At 45.0% G+C, this 22,644-nt stretch overlaps 1 protein-coding gene across 1 annotated transcript; it reads left to right on the forward strand.

Moving 5' to 3' along the window:
- Positions 1–10,011: 10,011 nt before the first annotated feature.
- Positions 10,012–21,939, forward strand: LOC112970610 (solute carrier family 2, facilitated glucose transporter member 11-like). The gene is made up of 12 exons (XM_026075183.1): positions 10,012–10,032; positions 12,610–12,708; positions 13,290–13,450; positions 15,011–15,135; positions 15,858–15,987; positions 16,162–16,310; positions 17,447–17,634; positions 18,417–18,527; positions 19,645–19,746; positions 19,878–19,953; positions 20,959–21,086; positions 21,739–21,939. Exons 1-12 carry the CDS (start codon positions 10,012–10,014, stop codon positions 21,937–21,939), a joined length of 1,491 nt encoding a protein of 496 aa, XP_025930968.1.
- The last annotated feature ends 705 nt before the right edge of the window (positions 21,940–22,644 follow it).

Below are 22,644 nucleotides of genomic sequence, written 5' to 3' on the forward strand. Positions count from 1 at the left end.
GGAGCCTCCTGCGCCGAGGGGCTCCGGCTCCCTGCAGAGCAGCCCGGAGGCGGCGCGCAGGAGGGGGGCAGGCCCGCCCGGCCGCGGAGTGATTTATGGAAGGGCTGAAAGGTGCTGTCAGCCTCTCCCGAGCCGGGTGCTGGGTTTCAGGTGGACCCCGCGCAGAACCTGCAGAGCCCCGGCGGATCCGCATACCGCTGCTAATCCCCGGCCCGGTATTCCTGCAACCTGAGAGCAGCTGCCGGAGGAAGCGGCACGTGTGCTGAGCGCTGGGCCGCAAAAAGGGGGGGACGCGTGTGCGTTAGTGCCTGAGCTCACGTCCATCTTCATTTGGTGCAAGGCAGCTGGTGTGTCAGAGGTGGCTTACTGCAGTGATCAGACTGATCTCGCCTTCAGCAAAACACAAAGGTTTGGGGGTTGGGGTTCTCAGTAATTCACACTAAAACCTCTACTTCCTCTTGTCTAGAACAAGGAGGAAGAAGGAGCTTCCTCAAGGTGTGCGGCATCGAACCAGGCAGTGAGAGTTCACCGAAACAAGCCCGGAGATGCCACGGGTCGGGGAGCTGGGAGGCCCTGGGGAATGGCAGCAGGATTCACATTGAGCTCTCAAGGAGAGAGCAGAGCAACTCGGCTCCCCACATAACTGTGTCAAATATATTACAAAACACTCTTTGAAAGGACGATCTGATAAAGGTCTAAATAAACCTTCTGACATCCTTTACTCTTGTGCTGATTATGCTTTCCAGAGCTGTCTGCCGTGCTCAGGAGTCAGGTCTAACGTTACAACCACCCTGGTTTCAGACAGAGGGATGGGTCTGGTGTTGGGTTTCTGCAGGAGAAGGTTAAACTGTCATCAGATTCTTAATGAGCCCTGAGATTTCTCTTTAAGCCCTCAGTTAATGGGAAATGATATCATCGGTGGGGGAGGGAGTCTTTCTGTTTTCTRCCACCTCCACCCTGACTGCTGTTTGATGGAGAACAAAACCCAGCTGGAAAATGAGGGGATGGTGAGGTTAAAGCAACAGAGCAGGGGAAGAGAGGAAACGACTACAGACAGGTGGGCACACAGGAGACCAGAGCGCCCCGGGCGCTGCGGGGCTGAGAGCAGGCTGACCTGACAGCTCTGAGGAGAAGGAGAGACGGCGCGCCGGGTCAGAGCCGCGTGAGGGAGCCTGGGAACGGAGCCGAGGGGGAAGCTTGGTCCTTGAACTACAGCACTGTTAATAAACTTGGGTTTGTTGCTACAAGCTTCTGGTGGGAGGTGGGACGGACATGAGAGCTCTAGCAGGTGAGACTAGCCAAGGTTATGGGCAAAGAAGGTTTTTTATCAGGGCCAGGAGCTCTGCAAAGTGCTGCCTGTGGCTACTGCAGTCCGAAGGTCCCGCGGCCCTGCTTCACCCTTCAGCATGGCACAGAGGTCTCAGCCGCCAGCAAAAGGGGAACTGCAACTGACTGGAGGAAGGGAGAACGCATAAGGGAGAGATATCCTGCTCCTTTGGATAGGGGACTAGGGATTTCCTATTTGCTCTCACTGCATGCAGGCAAGGGCAGAGTCTGAAGCTGAATTCAAGCACTGTGACTCCTGTCCCCGACCTTGCTTGAACCAAGGCTGGAGATAAACATTTGGAGAGTCTCTGCTGGAAAGAAGTCATCATGTTGGATCTCAGTCTCACTAGCTCCACAGAGAGGAGAATCCAAAGTGATCAATCCCACTCACTCCCTGTGGAGGATTATGTCCAAATCAGGCTGCATGAAATGTAAAGATGTCATCAGTTTATCATTTTTCTTCTTTTCCCTTGTTTGCCAGCCAAAATTAGAGAGACGTATTTGTCCAGGCTTCTGCTTAAGGCCTTCATTTCTAGGATTCATGGAGGGGGAGAGTGAGGAAATGCATCAAGTACCTCACCATCTAGCACTGGAAGAGGCCAGACAAATCTCAGTGACATTTCCAGTTCCCAGGCTGCTTTCTACCCATGATCTCACTCCCCTCGGAGCTCAGCCAAGCTGACTTCACGCATCACAGTGCGCCCAGGGGCAGCTTTTGTCTTTATTACAATCCTTGTCACATTTTGTGGGCTTTGGGAATTATATTCTTCCACCACTTCACATAAGCCTAGTTGCATAGCTGAGTTCTCATTGTGCATTTTTGTAGTGATACAGACATGGTTTCATTTATAAAATCATGGAAGCCAATTAAAAGCCTCAAAAAAAGCAAACCCAGACCCTTTGTCTCAGCTGCAAGCAGATCCCAGGGACTGCCAGAACAGAAACACTGCTCAGGAGTTTCTTTGCTGATTTCCTCCTGCCCTGTCCAATCGTCCCCTCCGGGCCCAGGGACCTACAGTAGATGCCTGCACAGGTCCCAGCAGCAATGATTTACCGTTGTTGTCTGCCATCTGTTGGTTCCCCTTCCTTTTGGAAGAAGTTGAGTTCACGTCATTGTACAGAATCAGTTTCAAAACCCAAGACATCAGCACCTCTCAATTTCCATTAAAAATGTCTGATATCCAGACTCAACTCTGGCCATTCAAGTCCACTATTGGATGGGCTTTGAAAAAGGTCTCAGTCTGGGGACTCTTGAAAGAAGAGTCTGCCCAAGAAATTAAGTGTCCCATCTGTTATCTCTCCTTAAGTCAGTCTCAGAAAGAACTGAATCATGATGGTACCAGGGCAACTCTCTTTTCCATGCAGTTTCACATACCAGTTCTGCATCTGCAGGCTTAGCTATAGCAATCTGTTGCACTCAAAACTTTTGCAATCCACAAAGCAATTCAGAAGAAAACRCCCCCGAAAATGAAGAGCTAGTGCATATTGCGCACTTGCAACTGTGAATTCATTTAGCTTTGACTGATTAAAAAAAATACCAATTTCCTGAAAGAGAATGGTTTTGTGGATACACACTGCTAGACCATTACTGGGCCCTCCTATTTTCTCTGTTTTTGTTTCTTCTGTTTCTGGGGTGATTTTAAGGAACATGTAAGTATTTGTCTGGGGTTGCAGGTAAGCTTAACCCTGTGACAGAAACTCAACAGCTTCCTGTCTCAGTTTCTGCAAACCAAAACAGCAAAGAGTTAGAAAACAAAGAAAAAAGCCATTAGCTCTCCCCATGAGTTAAACAACACACAAACCTCAAGGAGGCACATGAGCAAAGATAAATGGGCTGTTTCAGAGTTCATCTCTTTTGTTTGTAGTAAATTATTGTGTGTAATTCATGTTTCCTGTCCATAAATGCCAGAGGAACTTGAAGGCATGGAATCCATTCTAATTTAGCAAAGCCAAAAACAACCCCTCTTGAGCCCATCTGGAACTTGTTTTTATCATAACTGTTTTGGGCCCAGTAACGAGTTAAAGATCTAACTGCCCTCACTAATTGTTTCAAGAATAAACAGATGCTTTGTTTAAAGGCAGCAGCTCCCATTTTGCCCAGCACAGCATTGCYGGGGGTCGTGGGGTGAAAGGAGCTGTGAGCCAGGTCAGGACTGGTCAGCACTGGCCTTCAGAAGCACTCAGTGCCCTCCACGAGGGATGCTCACACCTCTCAGCAGCTGATGGGGCAGGAAACCAGCCCCTGGACACACACTGGAAGAGTGTCCAGCTGGTGACATGTGCTTTCTGCTTTTAAGACCATTGGCATTTTGTAAGTCTGTCCAATGACCTTTTGTAGCATGTCCTACTGTGACAAGTCATACCTGGCTTGAAGACATGTATGCACCTCCCTCTAGCTAGGGTATATGGCACACAAGGGGAGAGAGTTCATTCCCTACCCACCTAAYCCCAAGCCTCTTGTGTAGACTAATGCTCCATCCCACCCACAACAGCAGAGCCCCAATTCTTTTCTTAATTTGAAAACAAAGATTGCCTCCTCCACCGCCCACCCTCAGCCCCTGCTGTAGGATGTGAGACCATGTGAGCTCTGCACAAGATCCAACCCATCCTAGTGCTCCCCAGGACACGGCAGCCCTGAGATCACTGCTGGCCCCGATGTACAAGAGATCCCTGTGCGACTGCAGGTGTGGAGACACTAGAAACATGTCTGAAAAGAGCAGCACGTTGCTCCCCCATAGGTACATCACAACAGCCAGAGGAATCCTACTGTAAAGGTTGTTTCCGCTCTCTCAGACTCAGTCCTTGGTGTGATGGACTGCATGCACCAAGAGCTCCACATCCACCACAACATAGTCGTGAAGTGTTTCTGCTTCAGCTTTGGAAACACAGCTCCATGAGCCCTCTGTGCGCAGATAAGCTCTGTAATCGTAACTGCCTCAAGCACTTAAAATATTTACTTTTCAATGTTTAATGGACACATATGAATTCTTTCTCCTTGATTAAAGGATTTCCTATTCCAAATCAGCTAGCTCTACAGTTTGGTGGGTGAAGTCAGGGGAAAGTCAATCATATAGATCTGGATGGGTTTTTTTATTTGTTTGCTTTTTAGAAAGAAGCTAAGAATTACACTTAGAGCTCAGCCCTCAAAGGCCATATGGTTTGTGCAGTGTTTGCTGTAAATTGAAGCTTACATAGTTTTTTATTTCTTACATCCTATAGTCCAAAAATATAGTTCATACAACTTTACTTTTGACATATCATGAGAAAGAAGATTTCACCTAAATCTCCTTGACCAGAGCCCAATGACATATTGAAATAAAGCACCTCTTCCAAAACAGCTTCTGATCATGAGCTGAAGACAACAAGCAAGAGAAACTCTGTCTCTTTGCATGGTTACTTTTTCCAATGCTCAATCACTCTTTTTAAATTCTACTGYTATGTGATCTGTTCTCTACACCATAGGTCACCTCCCGCAGCCGTCGGTGGGGAATATCCTTCAAGGGCCTTTATTTTGTTACATTCATTTCATAACCATTGTGGCCAAATCAACAACTGACAAGCAGTGCTTGTTTCTTATAGAAAGAGGTCTATGTTCAGCTGCACAATAGCATACATACAACTGAGCATGTTGTCAGCTGCTGAAGACCCCTGCAAGGAGTAAGAACTGGTAATCTGTACTTTGTTTTTTACCAGGGRCAGGACTATTTGTCCTAATCTAGGTGTCTCCCCTGGAACAACTGTTATAAAAAGGTCTATTTAAAATGAGTTTGAAATAAGAAATCAGGATGGGTTAGACACTGACATCCCTGCACATATTTTTCTCTCCTCYGCCAGAAACATTCAGGAACATTTACTGCCATTTGGCAGAGCGTAAATACTCTTCGCTTGCACTCAGGAACAGAAATTTTGTTCAGCCAAGCAGTTGTTCTCTCTGGCCTTCAGTTTAAACTAAGCCCCTGCATCAGTGTACGATACAAGAGATGAAGAAAAGGGAATAGCTCAGCCATTGCAAGACCTATAGCTCACAGTGGTCTAAGAAAAGGAGATTTCAATTATTTTTAATATTTTAGGCTTTCTGGATTTTCCCAGAGAACTTCCATTGCTTATCAGGAGGATGAAAATGTAGGGTGCTGATCCAGCAAACAGAAGATAGAGCCATTCCTCTGATGTCCAAAAATCCTAGCTGGCAAGTGAAAGCCGCTAAGTTCCCTTGGTGGTATCAACCCTCATGTCCTCAGAAGACTCAGCTCGCAAGCAACATTTCATGTATCTCTTCTCCATGGTCTGGAAACCATCCCAATGACTTTGTGTGGTAGCAGAAGCTCTATCAGCATTGGGTCCCTGCCCTGAGAAACCTCTGCAATGGAGCCCACTTCCTGAAGTTCTTATACAGTGTCTTGAACTTACATAAACTGTGGGTTTTTTCTAATGAACATTACCAAGCTGCTGGAAGTTAGAATAATGGTGTCACAGCAGGGCACTCATTTCCTACAAAGAAAATCCCTTTTAACAGCTAAGTTCCATAAACATTGCTTTCACCATAAAAACAGCAGACTTGCTGGCTGTTTCATGAGAAAGCTGCTTGTTTGTAGATGATGTTATTTGTCTACTTCTGCAGTTTGAGTGAGTCCTGCAAGAATAAGGACAAATAGGCAAAGGTATTTTGTGTTTCCCTACGATGGCCCTTACCGGAAAGCGAGAATGCCTTACAGAAATCACCAGGCTAGGGCTTGGGAGATAGCCAAGAACCAGTCAGAGAACAGCTCTGAATCTCTCTCGTGATTTACAGCCCAGCATTCCTAGGGAGAGTTCATCCTGTAGACCCAAGCCTCAGAGATGGAAATGGGGCCCCTTTTCTCCTCTTGCAGTGTACCTGCAGTCGGTCCAGGGGATCCTGGGATGAAAACACTCTAAAATGTAGGAACCTTCAGTGCATGGCAGATCAAAGAGCATGTGTTGTCTTTCCTAATGGCAGGATTACCACTTATTCCTGCAGTCAGATAATTACAGGCACAGAGACTGCCATCACATTCTCAAAATAACTACTCTCCCATGCTAATGGCATCATATTTCACCTTGATGATGACAGGTTTAAGTTCAATGAAAAAGTATTTGAGGGAAGAGGGTGGTAGGTCCTCGCAGTGGTGGTGCTGGATCTCTGCCCATTTAATGTGAAGGCTTCCAAACCCAGGAGTCAGAATAACTGCAATGAGGTGGTTACATCCTGGTGACAGGCTCTGTGACTGGAGACTTCCCCTCACTTACACAAACAGTGACTCTGAAATTGTGAGGACTTGTCCTAAGGACTGAACACTGGGAATGTTGAGAGTTTTTTTTAAGAAGAAGTAAGAAGCCAGTTAGAAACACAACCAATGTGAAAACCTGTCAGCAACAAAGCATGACTCATATAGATGCTATGTAGGAGAAAAGATCTATCCATCCACTCCTCATCAACACTGTTAGTAGAAAAGATGGAGAACAACATCAAGGGACTCCTAATTCTAGACAGTCTAGTCTCTGCACACACAGACCTAGCCACAACTGATTTATGCCCTTTCTGGAACAGCGAGGACTGTGAACAGCCTGTGACACGATCCATGGTATCTCACTGCCCACCAGTGAGATTTCACCTATCTTCTGGAGCTGTCACAAACTCACTTTGCTATCTCTCCTCTCTCAGCAGAGACTGCCACAAGCAATTGCTTCACTTCATTGCCCAGCTTCCAAGATCTCTGTTTTAACCCCCACATTAAAGCATGATGGAAACAAAGATGTCAGGAACAACAGTGCCACCAACCTGCCAAAGAGAGTTCAATTCTTTGGCCCCTCCAGCCAGGTCTGAGAGAGCTGGAGATGCCTCTGGCAGTGTCTGGAGAGGGATGGGTTTTGGAGAGGCAGGAGGTGGCTCTTCACAGTTCAGGGAAGGTAAAGGTGAAACTAGCAGCAGCCTGAGGAAAGCCCTTTGGGAAGCTCAGCAGAAGCTCCGAACACATCTACTGACAGCATCTGCCCCTGTGCATTGGTGCCCAGTGCCTCTAGGATTGCCTTTGGACTGTGACCAATATTGCCTTCATCTTCTGTTAAACAGAAGAATGTGCACATATTTGCCTTGGAAAAGCAAGGCAAAGCAATGGTCCGAGCAGGCAGTACTTGACCAGGTCATTGTAGAAAGATATATTTCTGTGTTTCACCACCAACAGAAATGAAAAAGATGCATCAGATTCATGATGTACAGGCCCATGGAACGGATTGAGACCACACTGCCTGGGTGAGCCGCATTCCTTTGCCTCTTATCCAGCTGCAGACGTCCTTCGACAGGTTAGCCTCCATCTAAGGAGCTAGAAATGGAATAATCCCCATCTAACCCAAAGGCTTCTGTGACACATCACAGTGACTAAACAGCCAGGGACACTCCACCTGCTAGCCACAGCCTGAAACTCCTAGGGACCATCACCCGCAGGGAGGAAGACTTGCACCAGCAGGCAGCGGTCCTTGCTTATATGATGCTAGGAAAATGGAGAAAGCTCTTGTCCAATACAGAATATATGTTTTGCTTCCTGGAAAAGATCTACCCAAAACTAGTCCCATTCAGAATAGACAGTAGGAAGATACTTTTTTAATGTCTTGATACATGCTGCCTAAAACATGTATCAGAAGTTGTTTTAACTTTTACAACTATATACTCTATTTTCCCAGCGAACGAGCGGATGGTGGTTGGATTTGCTTCTCTAAGTTATAGTTTGGGAACTTGCTGGAAGCAGTCCTCTGACCCCTAGCATACACCACAGGCAGCAAACTGCTGGCACGCTGTATTCAGAGCCTAATACAGAAACTTTGTACTTCTCCTGCCACTTAGCGGCTGAAGCTGATGCAGCACTCCATAAACACCTCTCTCCTTGCACATATGCACACATTTCCAGGTAAGAGAGTCCTGTGATGCTGAACAGGTTTGTGTTTCTGCTCAGGTGTAGTAAAACTTGACTAGAGACAGAAGGGCATTTTTTAAAAAAGAAAACTTACACTTATTTTGAATACTTTGAAATCTGTCACAAATTGCACTCTGCAGGATGAAAGGATGTTAAAATACCATCATTACACCGAAAGGCCAGATATTATGTGAAACAGCAACTCTGCTATTACTGGTGGTAATGATACTCCTCTATTCCCACTGGGCCCCATCTCTAGGATTCAGGGGTATACACCATTTCTCACTGCCAGGGATGTCTTTTACAGAAAGAAGCAACCTACCCACCACTGCTGCTACTGCTGCCTTGCCAGCTTCTGCAGTTCGCGTGGAAAAGGCAGCCATTTCTGGAGCGATAAGCAGCTGCCACATTAGCCAAACATGCTGCACAAGACCTACCAGCTACTCTGTCCTGATTAAATGACAGTAGTTAAAAAGGAAACAGTGTAAAACTCACACCCTAGTGAAAGATAAGCCAAAAGACGCAGATGAAAGGTCGCTGAAGAAGCCACTATTGCAGTGGAATTAAACCTTTTCTACTCATTAGAGTTTAGCTAGAGCCTCTCAGGGGAGTTTCTACTGCATAAAGTCGTTTAAGTTTTAACCAGGATTTTGAAACAGAGCTGAGTTTCAAGGAAATTGACTGTGATCTGTCACGGTGTGACATAAATACATTACCTGAAGGCTCTTCCACCGCACCTCAATGAACAAATATGATGGAGCTCAATTGAATCCTTGATCAGTATTTCCCAGAGAACAAAGACATTTATAGTTCTCGGTAGCATCGGCCCCAGCTGCCCTCAGAAAGGAGCTCTTTCTGAGGCTGTAGAGAGAATGATGCTTAAAGACAGGCACAGTGTAGCATAACACTGTGCATGAGGTTGTTTTGATCAGATATTCACTCTTCCTGCAACAGCCCACCCTCCCATACACACCTCTGCACTAGCTTTACTTGCAACTCTACATATTAAATGTTGATGCACTTTAGAAACAAATAACTCACACTGCATAGGTAAAAGCAAAGCCCTCTGCTTCCTGTGAAATTAAAGCCAGAGATGATTATTCAGGACAAAACAAAGGTTTGTAAGTGTTGCTGGTTGCTCTGTGCCAGTGGAGGGGAGAGGGAACCAGATTGCAGTCTTTTGTGTATCAACGTACAGTCCCTTGCCAGCAAACGGTTGAATTGCCTGCACGTTACCAAGACGTAGACAGGAAAACAGTGAAGAGGCTTGGCATAATGGGTGTTTTGGGCTCATTCCTGTCACTGACAGGACAGAGGGAAATAATCTCTTTTGTCTTTCAGATCCTAGGTTGAGTCCCAGGACAAATAAAGTCAGAAAAAGCATTGCTTTCCTTCTGCTTTGATCACATTCAATCAGACAAACGCTACTGGGGAACAGTGACAGATGCTTCGAGAGGGAATTTATTGCTGTAAACTACACTGGCCTTCAGGAGGATTTAGGCAACTCTGGATATTGCAGAATCTTTTCCCTAAACTGTCGTGTACTTACAACAAAATTGAACTGCCTCTTGCTAATAAACATGCAGCCCTGTTTTGAGAATGTAAATCAGCTGGCAGGATACCTGCCAAGTCAAGTGTTTTATCGTAATGTAATGGGTGACTAAATACACATTCCAGTGCTGGAGATTTAAATAATCCTTTAGAGCACTGCTGAAAGTACCAGAGACCTTGGCAAACAGAGGAAAACCTACCAAAGAAGATGAACAAGCTACAGAGACTGGTAAAAACCATCTATTTTACTATTATTATTGATGGATCAAATTCTTATTTTAATTTTTAGCAGGTTGTGTGAGTACTAGCAGGTACTTACAGAATTAATTGTCCAAATCATCACAGTCCCTGGGATAAAGCTGACAGACTAATGGCAGCTCAACGCCACCACAATGGCTGGGACAATACTGCAGAAGCCAGGTATTAAGGAAGTTTGGGGAAGGTAACACTGTAAATACAGCACAGCTCTAAGCACAGAACTGTTTGGTGGCTCCTGAAGGGAGAAGCAAAGCTTCTTCCCTGAGCCCAGAACCACGAAGGAGCTCTGTGATACAGGAGCTGATAGGTGACGTACTCTATAACGAAAGCAGGGAAATGAGCAGGAGTGGTGTTACATCCATAGCCACTGCGATTAGAAAAGAAGCAAGGCGCTATTGTAGAAATCTCTCTTAGCTGCACACTTGGTGCAACTGGGAAGAGCAGAGGTCTCAGGTGCGCAAGCCTTAGCTCATTTCTGATTACCGAGACAGTAAGTGGTGCAGCCAAGGGGAATGGAAGTGAGTGAAATGTAACTGCTTCTAATGGGGACAGCAAAGGGCTCGCCCTCTTGCTGCAGGCTTGGAGCAGCCTAGCTTCATCTCTGTCCTAGGAGAACAACCTGTTTCAGGCTGTCACAGAAGTTATTTACAAGAAAACACTTTGAGGAAAGAAATAATCTGAGACTATTTGAATTTCTGATTTTAAAACTATTGGGGGACTAGAGAAAACCTTCCGTGTTTCAATAGATGGCTCTGTAAGAAAAAAATGAGCAGGTAGAGCACAGAGGACTCCCTGGCTTCGGGTTGTCTGTCTTCTTCCCATAGTCAGTAGTGTCACATTCATGTAGCAAGACAAGATCCAGCCTGAGGTGCTCTGTGCTGGTGAGCAGCAGCTCTTTGTGCCCCATTGCCCTGCAGAGCTGCCCCCGTGGGAGGGTTTTGCAAGCAGGGGACTGTTAAGGGCTGTCCCGGGCCTGGAAAACCCTGAACATTGTGCAGGAGGTGTCAGGCTAAGAGCCTGGCCACAGGCTGGTCCCCTGCAAACTCAGGGTGGGCTTGAGACATGGGCCAGAACTCCCAGGCCAGGGAGAGCGGCAGGGCAGAGCTTGCCAGTCACAGCATCTCACACGCAGAAGGGGAAAGCAAAGGCACAGGCACAAAACAGGTGTGAGCTGAAGGGGACGGGGGGTGACACAGAGACCAGCCAGTGGCATGGTGTGGCTGCATCAAGGAAGGGGTGTTCACCGCCAGTGGGATGTGAACGGAGGACCTGATGGTGCTGACCCTCAGCTGCGCTCCTCTAGGGAAGCAGCAGGTCGGTTTGGAGGCAGAGCCAGACACTCTGCAAAGTGTCCAGGCGAGAGTGGCAAGAATGACCTGAGATTTACAAACCTGACAGAGGAGGAAAGGTCAGCAAAATTGTTTTTTGGCAGTTTCCACACAGAGTCCCTGACTCTCCACAGTCAGCCCCAGTGTTGTTCTGCTGTGGGACACACATTCATGCTAGATATAATCAGGACATGGCAGTACAAGGAGGGCAAGATGCACGCTTTTTGCTCGCAGACCTGCGGGTGAGCTCTCAGCTCTCACGCAGTGTCAGCCAGGATGGCTCCTTCTACATCCCTCAAAAACCTGGCAGGAGACCTCACTTTTATACCGACACCTGCTCCCAGATGCCACAGTCCCATTCACTTGTGCATGCTTCTGAAGGCAGAATACCAGTGTTTAAATGGCAATATAAGCAGTCAGTATGACAGATGAAGAAATAACCTCAGGGAGACACAGAACACGACACAGGATCCACTGCCTGCCRCATATTTTACCCACATCATAATATTGAAAAAGCAGACAATATTCTGGCTGAATAAGAAATTATAGACTGATAAGCACAGGAACTTGTAGGAACAATTGTATGATGAGAGAGTTCAACAGAGAGACGTTTGCTCTGTACAAAATGTGAAGCAGCATAAGAAAGGGTCTCTATTTTAAACTAAAAGGAAAGGACAAAATAAGTGTAATTTCAGGGAAAAGGTAGAAGAAATAGCATGACGATGAATCAGGATCACACAGGATATATATAGTCGTGAGAAAATCCCCAATACTATAGGGAAGCTCTGTCCAATAGAGCTTAGGCAGAAATGGGACAGAAGACATAAAACTTTGGCAATGCTCCTTGAACAACTCATCACATCAATTTTTTAAATGAATTAATTGAAGMAATAACACAAGTCTGTACCAGTATTTATTGTTGTTGCATACTTTTTAAGCACACAAGTATTAAATGAAAGACACTTGCAGACCTCTGTCCAAAAGCTGTCCCAAATTCTTTGTGAATGGCAATGAATTAAAAATATTATTTTGCAGTAGAGGGAGCCATAGAGCTTAAAAATCTGTATTTTTTTCCATCTTTGGTGCCTCCCATTTTATGAAGATGTTTGTAACCTCTTCTAATCTTCACTTCACACAACTCAGTGTGAATGGGCCAAATTCCTGCCGGGCTATTTTATTCTATGCAAGAAAGCCATCCATTTTCTGTCCATCTTCTTCAGCTTCAGAGCAAGATCCTGATCCTGACAATATGTGCCGCTGGGATTGGAGGCACTTTCCAGTATGGTTACAACATCTCCATCATCAATGCTCCAACTTCAGTAAGTACTGCTAGTCCGAGAGCTTCCCCCCGAGACAGGAGCCAAGCTTCCTGCCAGCGGGCCCCTAGTGCCTTCAGTCGGGCCATGAAAAATGGCCTGTCACCAAATGTGCAGTCTGCTAAAACTAGGGATGAAAACGAATGGATATGTTGTTCCCTCTGGATAATTCATAGCTGATGTACAGGACCCTGGTGTCGCCAGCCACCCTTAAGGAGCATCAAGTGTCACAAGATGTCACTCAGAAGCCTTGTTTCAACTACTTTAGCAAATCTAATTTTGAAAATTTCCAACCTGCATCCTTTGAAATGGAGTTTTGCCCCTAAATTCAAAGTTGGACCCATGAAATACATTTTAAATATCCAAGATAGTTAATATATAAACCAATTTCAGCTTTTCAACAGCTACAATTTTACACCCTTAGCACCTGTTAAAAACACATCTGAGAACTGGAGGTCATTATCAACCAAAGGTTTGGAGGCATGGACACAGAATAAATGGATCTACTAAGAAAAAAGCCTTTACATTTCTCAGGGTCCTTAATCTCTATGACGCAGTTAAGCAGCGCTGTCCTTCCCTCACAGTACATTCAGAGGTTTATGAATGAAACCTGGCTGGAGCGCACAGGCGTTCCCCTTGAGAGCAACGTGATCCTGCTTCTGTGGTCTTTCACTGTCTCCGCGTACCCTCTAGGAGGACTCACCGGGGCTATTGCGGCTGGTCCCATGGCAATCGTGTTGGGAAGGTAAGATTGCATTGAATTTTGCTTTAAGCTTTGCAGCTTCCATTAATCCAAGTGGAATTAAGAGCCCTACAGCAAAATACCCACTGTAGTTAAAAAAAAAGAAAAGACTTTTTCCATCACAGATCAGYCTGCCATTAACATTCTGAGCTGGCAGGGAGACGCTACCTTGTGTGGCAGTATTCATGTCTCAAAACTCAGTCTGAAACAGCTCTTGCCCCCTCGTTATCTTCTGATRATATTCTGACCCAGCTGAAGTGTTAAAACAAGGATTTCAGCTCAACTCTTTGTCACAATAGCCACCTACAGAGTCRCCATCATTTTTGTGCCCAGTTTTCTGTCATCCATTCAAACAGGAAATCATGACAGAACTGACCAAAGGAATTTGTAGGAATGACACCCTGAAAAAGCAGCGTGTTTGCCAARAGAGCAGTCATTGCAGCACAGCTCCTTTTGTCTCACAGGCTGTATCTCCCTTTTAGACTGAAGTATTTCAAGAGGTATTTGTTAATCTTCAGAGTTGCTTTTCTTCCCTGTGCTTRAGTATCTGTACAATATCTGTCTCTCCCCACATATGCTTTATATACAGCTCTATCCCCAATTCTCTTTAGAAAAAAACAGTTAGTGTTACTAACCTAAACCAACAGGAAGTTAGGAAGTTACATTTTACCTGCCTCCTTCTTGACCCCAAGAATTTTTCTCTATGTGCCATCACTTTGGTACACTCCCTTTATATGATGAAGAAGGCACCTTTATAGTTTGGGACAGGAGGAGCTGTCTCCTATGGCTCACTTGTTTCATGGTTGCAAAGACCTGGGAAGGATACGGCTTTCGTATCCAATGAAGAGTTTAGAGATGTCAGGATGTTTCCTTGTACTGCTTTGGAATAAAATCATTTCCCTTCATGGGCAACAGAAAGCAAGACTAACTTCTGGAGAGCATGCAGAGCATTCAGATGAGACCAGAGAGAATTACTGGCTATTCTGGGGCAAAAGAGCTCGGGGCGGGGGGGGGGGGATAGGGGTTGGTTTCAGACAGAATTTCCACCTGGGACATATGAAAACTTTTTGACAGAAGTTTCATAAGGCTCATCCTATTACATGAAATGTATTTTTTTCAACAAATTGGAGTTTTTAGACAAAAACACATATGACTTACTGAAAGAATACCCCTCTCTATGCAAGAGGAAAACTGTGTGAGTACAAGAGCAATGAATCTGGGTGAGGACCCTGTGGTGCCTTCAGTGTGTCGAAAGCTGACCCTGCAGGGACACCCTGTGGTCATGCAGGTAGTCGGATATGGCCCCAACTGTGTGAGCCATGCAGAGTATCTGTCAGTGCTGGTCCCTGTTTTTGTAACAAGTCACCAAATCTGTTGATCTGCCATCCACACACGGGCATCTCAAGTAGGGTTTGGGGTAACCAAGGACGTTCTGCTGTAGAGCTGAGCAGTCCACCTTGAGCTTTCAGGTATGGAAAGGTGGATCTGCCATGTGAAATATTTTATCTGATAACCAATCCTTGCTCATATCTGAGCTCACAGTTGTGTCTGTTCTCTCTGAAGGAAGACGTCCCTGCTGTTGAACAATGTGTTTGTGATCATAGCTGCAGTACTGTCAGGATTCAGTCGAATGGCAAAATCCTTTGAAATGGTTATGCTCAGCAGATTCTTTACTGGCTTGAATGCAGGTATGGAAATGTGAGAAACGCAACAGGACAAATGTGAGAGAAATATCAGTTAGAAATAGTAGAGATTTAAGTAAGAATCATCCAAGCTATTAAAACAATTTGTCCTCTAGTCTGACCATATATACATGAATGAAGAAGTTGCATATACAGATTTTMCTTTTTGCTTCTAAGGATTTGTTTAAGTGTACATAAGCAATTGTGTCTGTGTAATACACATGCGAATATCTGTGTGCAGTGTGCGTTCTAGGAGGGGAGCCCTGGGAGAAACTGAGCTGACAATTGACCCCTATCTGCTTGTAAGAATGTTATCAGCCACCCACCAGTGTGAGCACCACCATTAAACTTTTCATAGAAGCTCATCCCAGGCAATAATGATTGACACAAGTGACTTAAAATATCATCTTCAAAATGGGGGACTAGAGTGAAACATTATTTATAGCCTTGTGTTTAGTGCTGAAAAGACCATGGTACTCAGCTCCAGCCAGGCTTCAGTTTTGTTATCCATTGCTACTTATGAGTACGGAAATGTATGTTTAGCAGCTTATGCAATGAATAAGAGGAAATGAAATGTCTGGGTAAATCATTAGCACTGACACATCAGTCATCGTGCGGCCTGCAACAGACAAAAGAGTCCAGCTGGTGACCTCAAGAGGTGGTTGGCTGCACTTGTCCCCATCTCCTCCGTCTCCAAGCTGAGGTCAGCATTTGTCTGCCTTGCCCAGGTGTAAGCATGAACATTCAGCCCATGTATCTGGCAGAAAGTGCCCCAAAGAAGCTCAGAGGAGCTGTGGCCTTGACCTCTGCATCGTTTACAGCCCTGGGGTTGGTGCTGGGGCAGGTTGTTGGACTCAGGTAATGTACAGCTACAAGCCCAGTTTATACTCATTAAATCTCTTTCTTCTACTTTTTTTGCTTTACCACCCCTTTCTTCTCTTTCTTTTCCAGTGCCCACACACAGCAGAGGATGCTGGGCTCTTACCATGTTGTAAAATGTATTGTGCAAGTTATGTATTTTTTTTTCTCCAGGGAGCTACTAGGAGAGGAAAATAGCTGGCCGCTCCTTTTGGCTAGCAATGTGGTGCCTGCCCTGATCCAGCTCGTGGCTCTGCCTTGGTTCCCTGAAAGTCCCAGATACCTCTTGATTGACCGAGGAGACAAAGAATCCTGCATCTCTGGTGAGTCCAGGGTGACTCAGCCTCCCACTGAGAGCATGAGATCCATTGGCTGGGCAGATAAACAGCAAGAAGGTGGATTGCATAGTCTTAATATACAGCCCAGTTTGTTCAGCCCACAGCAATGTGAAACATAGGCTTCTTTCCAGCACAGTATTCTGTGTGATAACTCCACTAGCCTCCTCAGATGAACATAAAAGCTTTAAGTCAATACCATGCCTATGTCACTGGTCCYGTGATATGGCTGAATATTTGGATGATGTTTTTCTAAACCAGAGGACCATCTTTGACCTGCACAAAATATGTAGTACAGGCAATGTCTATAATTATTTCTGCTGCTGCACCCTTAAACACTGCCCAGGTGGTGGTTGGGTATGTACTTGTATGAACAACTACGGTAATTCCGAATGCTGATGAATGTACACTTTTTTTCACCTTGCTTTTGTGCAGACTTGGGCTTATATCCTTTGAGAATGGTGCCACAATTTTTATATGTGAGGGGGGTCACATCAAGTTCCAAACATGATTGCTTCCTCCTTCCAAACTAAACAACATGTTATAATCTTAAGTATTTTTGATGTATTAAGAAAATTGAAAGCCATCTTCTTAAAAAAGACTTTTTCCTACAAAGGTAGAGTCAAAAGGTGGAACTTGTGTTCACAATGGGGTATATGTCTTGCAACTATGAAGTGAAATAAATGCTGGTTGAAGAGCTCATGACCAAATCTGAAGCCAATTCATATTAAGGGATTTGCTTAGATTTGTAGCATACAAATCCCCATATACAGAGAGGCTGGAATTAGTTTCCAGGAAACATGTGCTATGTACTGAGAACATTTAATTCCCTTAATTTCCCAGGAAAGTTACTTGAGAAGCAAGTCAGAAGCATGGCTGCTGAAATTACACTGGTTGGAAATATTTCCTTGTCAAACAACAGTACAGGATTTGCAGTCCCTTCTCCCCCAAATTCTTCAAGTGGCTGCAACACAACTTGCTATCTCCATGTATGAACTCAGAGACTGCTCCACAGCTTTCTGCAGCCATCACTTGCTGCTCGATCCCTCACCCTGCAGAGGGACGCAAATGGAGGATAAAGCGCTTTGAGTTCAGGGGAAAAGAGGTTCCTTTTGTCCTTGCAGCACTGCAGAAGCTCAGAGGCCACTGTGACCTGAGTGCAGAGCTGGAAGAGATGCTGGCTGAACAGGCTGCCACTGAAGGTCAGAGAGCGAAAAAGCCTTGGGAGCTGTTCCAGAATCCAGCTGTGCGGTGGCAGCTGATGAGTATCGTTGTGCTGAGCAGCGCCATGCAGCTCTGTGGGAATGATTCGGTAAGCAGCGTGGCAGCCACAGCAATCAGCAGCAGCTGCATCATGCGACATGGTGCAAGCTCCCAGGTCTAAAATTCCTTCTGCAGCAGAAAGCAAGCTGGCCTACACTGCCTGCAGAGATCTGCTGGCTGAAGGAGACATGAACAGAGTAATGAAGTAGTCACTTTTCCCAGTGGGAGAAGTTAAATTGGAATATGTAAAATGATGGCATAAAGAGAGAGCTAAGAACAAATACTAGATCTGTGCTGCACTGCCTATTTAGTACATGGGATAAATCCCTTTGGCATCCAGCTCTGGATGAGGTGAGGAAAGTTAGACAGAAAAGCCAATAAATCATGGAAAATAAGATAAAATCTATGTATGCCAACAGTCTTCTGAGAGATCAGGAAACAACAGTCTTTCATTACTGATGTAAGCCTCCTATTCTTATGAGTGCTTCCTCTTGCATCTAGTATACTGGGCATCATGGAAAAGGCCTTTTTTTTCTAGGGAGCAGTCTGTATTTAGTACACTTCTAATTGTCCTGCAATATAAAAATCATGTGGGTGTTTGCTTTGCAGACCACCTGCTTTGAGAGGCTTTTTCATCAACATCTGAGAGCAATTCTCAGATGTTTGGTTCCCAAAGTGCATCTATGCATTATGGCAACATTCAGAGGGATGCTGTCAAAACTGCCCATATGACAGCACATTGGTCATTCTCTGCATGGTCCTTCAGGAAAAGCAGTGGGTTGTGCTTTCAGGTATCTTCCCTTACAGTTCTCTCCTCTCTTTTCTCCTCAGATGTATTTTTATGCAGCTTATGTGTTCCAAGAGGCTGGAATTCCACAGGAAAAAATCCCCTATGTTGTAATCGGCACGGGAAGCTGCGAACTGATCACATCAGTTACTTGTGTGAGACTCTTAATGCACTCTGCTGACCTGCAGGCTCTGTTGACTGTCGGGAGGCTGTTAAAAACAAATTTCAGATTTACACTGCCCTTCATCCCAAAGCAGCACTTTATACCCAGCAGTCAGGTAGTCTCTCAGCATTCATGTCCAGATAGGTTAATGTGGAAGTCTTTTGTAAGGCACTGTATCTTCATAACTGTCTGAAAACCGCTGTTTGAAAGGGTTTAAATGCTTTAGCTTTTTGTCTGCGCGCATTGCCGTTTTCCTGTATGCTCAACCTTTAAGGTTGAAACTCTGCAATTAGAATTTAAATTGGACATTTCCAAAAGTAACCGGAGTGCTTATTTATTGTAACAACTGTGGGTACAACTCAGAGGCTGGTGAAGGGAACAGTAGCAGAGGGACTCACACTCAGGCTCGCCAGGTGAGGTCTGTCCAGCTGCCTCCCCCATGGCAGAGGCTGACTTTCATCTCACAAGCTGTGCCTGGCACCCGCAATCTTTCCTAAGTACATCTGAGGGATGCTACAGCCTCCAGACCCTGTCACTTTATGATAAKAAGTTACAGCAATGACCAAGGACCTCAGCAGTCCCATGGGCATGCTCGATCCAGCTATCCTGGATTTTTAGCTTTAGTTGATTTCCTTTTCTCTAAATAAGACATCAGAGAAGTAAACTTAACACAGGTCTGGAGAAACAAACGTTTCAGCTCCTTAGCTTGCCACTTCTCAGCCCCAAATTTCCTTAGATTTTTACTCCTGATTTAAAAAATAAATAAACACAAAATAGCTGCTACGTGAATCTCCCTGCCAACCAAGGACACAGCTCGAGAAGCAGAGGAATTGTCTCCAGAAGATGTAACCCTTTTGCCTCATGTCACTATAGGTAGTGTCAGTTTAGCCGCAGCTGGGACACTCTCGTCTCCCCTGAACATCCAACTTGCCTGGCTCCTTGCCTGACATTCCTGCTGAACGGCCAATCTCAGTTTGCTAAGAAGCGCATCCTTGAAATAGCCGTAGAGCAAGCTAGGCACTGAGATCTGAAACGGGACAGAGGGAGCAGGTGGGAAGCATAAACAGACATTAAATATTTTGTGTTGCTTTGCTGTGTTGCTTGTGCAGAACATGATCATAGACTATGCCGGTCGGAGGCCGCTGCTCCTGGGKGGGTACAGCTTCATGGCAGGATGGGCCATTGTCTTCATGGTCGCTCTAAGCCAGCAGGTAACAAACTTCACTGAGTTACTSAGGGGAAAAGGAGCCCGGGCTTTGCCTCTTGTGTGACTGGGGTGTTGAGTGATGGCAAATAACTGCAAGTGCCCTAACTGATCTTCCCGTGTTCTCTGTGGCTGTAGACTCAGGTTAGCTGGATGCCCTATCTCAGCATGGTCTGCATTTTTGCCTATATCCTGAGCTTTGGAATCGGACCAGGTCAGTTCCCTGCACGTCTTCACTGAGCTTTTGGGTACTGCTGGGGTTTGGAGATGTGTGTGGGCAGCTTATGGAAACTGGCAAGCTCTGCTTAGCCACAGCACACCCAAAGGAACAGGTAATTTCTGCCAGTGATTTTCAGCAGTTTCCCAGGGTAGAGTTGTACGGGGACAGTCTGTGCTGTTCTTTCTATCATTTCTCCTTACAGCCATCTTGGGATGGCATTTTGCAGGTGAAGTTTGAAAGGAAACTTGAAACTAAATCATCAGTCCTGGATGCGATTCTTGTCTTAAAGAACAGCAAGTTTTTGATTTCATACCCAATTCACTAGGGCTGTATGCCAGTACTTCCAGTGCTTCATTTTAGTCCTAAAAGTTGATGGCTCTGTCATTAGATTACTTTTTTGCATACACCTAGGAAGCACAATTTCCATGTCTATTTGTTAGCCTATTAACATGCATTTTCTTGGCAGAACCCATTAGTTTCTGTGGCTGTGTGTGGGTACACAGGTTGTGTGTGTGTGTGTGTGTGTGTGTGTGCATGTTTGCCCAGTATGTGAGTAGACATGAGGCTCTGTTCATTTATTATCAGTTTGCAGTAAGGGCAGGTAAGAGAAGAACCAAGCTGCAAGTGTCAGATACCACAGGGGCTGGAAATAATTTCTAGACCCAATCTCYACAGTGTTGTAGGGTTGAATCAATTGTAAGCCATTCTCCCAGTCTGATCCTGGTGAGAATAATGTGGATTACAAAACCTTTCCCAAAAGTTCATTCTAATAAGAGAGAGTTTGTATAATTAGCCAGCTCTTAATATTAACTTAAAACTTCCCCACTGCAGTTAAGCTCTATTACCACTTGTTTTGGCCTTGTTGACTAGTGAGACTAACTTACTGCAGATTGGTCCCTGTTCTCATATGTGTCATGTTGGTTTTGCTTGTTAGTATCTGTTCTCATGTTTTTAATATAATATCAACGGTATTAATTTCCTTGCCATTGCTTTTTCCAGCTGGTGTAACAGGAGTTCTGCCCACAGAAGTTTTTGATCAAATGTCCCGGCCAGCGGCTTACATGATTTGTGGCTCTCTGCTCTGGTTCAATCTGTTCCTGGTCGGAACAGCCTTTCCATTCATTGTGGTGGGTTCTCAAGGCAATGCAGTCACCTGCAGTTCTTTAGCATTTTCTATGAGAGGGACTGTGACACTGCCAAAGAAAAGAGACAGGGCCTGGAAACATCACAAGTTGCAGATGCACAGCAAGACAGCACTGCCATGAAAATTACCTTCATGAGGAAAGCGGGCAGGAACTTCTCTAAACCAAACTTTCCATGCGTTCCCTATAGTGATTTCTGATGTGAGGCTGGAATCAGATTAATTCAGGGCTCTTATGGCCAATATTCCTGCTCTGCCCTCAGCTGAGAATGGCTGGGACCAGAGTTGAGACATAATTCCCCTTGGCCAGACTCTGGCACTCTTCCCTAAGGTGTTTCCTGTAGTGAAAGGAAGCAGAACTCCACAATCTGCTCCTGTCTTATCTCCTACAGCGAGTCCCCTTACTGTACAATTATGTAGAGAGAAAGACAGAAAAAGACATTTTGAGATACTTTTCTTGCTATGTCAAAAGACAAGTTATGCTGGGGAACTGCTACATCCAGGCATATGAGGCCCTCACCAGTAAGCACAGAAATACTCCCTGAGTGAATTTAGTCCATGCAGGAAAGGGGTTTAGTGACCTGTCTGTCATATTACAGAATGTCTCCAACACTGTCTTGTTTCTCTTCCCCCCTCAGAAAAGTCTAGCACATTTCTGCTATGTCCCGTTCTTTGTGGTCTGCATCTGCACTGCTCTCTACGTTGGGTTCTTCCTTCCTGAGACAAAGGGAAAGTCCTTCCTGGAAATCTCGGAGGAGTTCAAGAAACGGAACTTCAAACCTCAAACCCGTGCCTTTTTTTATAAAGGCCCTGAGGAGATCAAATCCACCGTGTTGTAGCAGGAGGTAGAAAGGAAGAAGAAAGGAGGGTGGTATCTGGAGGAAGTTTAGCAGTGATTATATTCTCTYGTAGGGGCACAAAGAGATGAGTAGGGTTAATGAGAATATATTACTCCTAAGTTGTTATACTATATATATATATATAGTAATATATAGATATGTAGTAATATATAGAATAAACATATTCTATATGTGTGTGTCTATAATATATATTACTATATAGTAATATATAGAATCTATTACTCTGGCTTCACATTACATGTTTATTTGTTAAACTCCTTCTAAGCCACCCCTTGTTCCTCCTGCCTGCCTGAAACGCTAACACTGACTTGTCCATCCTTTGCCAGCTCCTGGGGATATTCTCAGTGAGTTGCTTCCTGACAAATTGTTTGGAAGTTTCTTTTAAAAAACAGGGCATGTGTGACACAATGGTCCAGTTGAAATAATTTCAAACAGGCAAATCAGGCTACCAGAGAAAAACATGTTAGCAGCATGATACAGATAGGCAGGAAAGATGATCACTTTCCACCAAGACATCGGTAGAAGGTATTATAAATGCTTGTTAGCCACCTTGTCATCTGCTGAATTCTGTTACACTTCATAAACCATTTATTTTCTTGCTACACAGCCTGAGAATTTTCCCACTGCTCAAAAGCAGGATTCAGTGAATTGAATTGTGAAGTGTCTGCCTCCTACCAATAGTGA

This window comes from Apteryx rowi, unplaced genomic scaffold, assembly GCF_003343035.1.
Source record: "Apteryx rowi isolate R43461 unplaced genomic scaffold, aptRow1 scaffold_40, whole genome shotgun sequence".
Classification (NCBI taxonomy): Eukaryota; Metazoa; Chordata; class Aves; order Apterygiformes; family Apterygidae; genus Apteryx; species Apteryx rowi.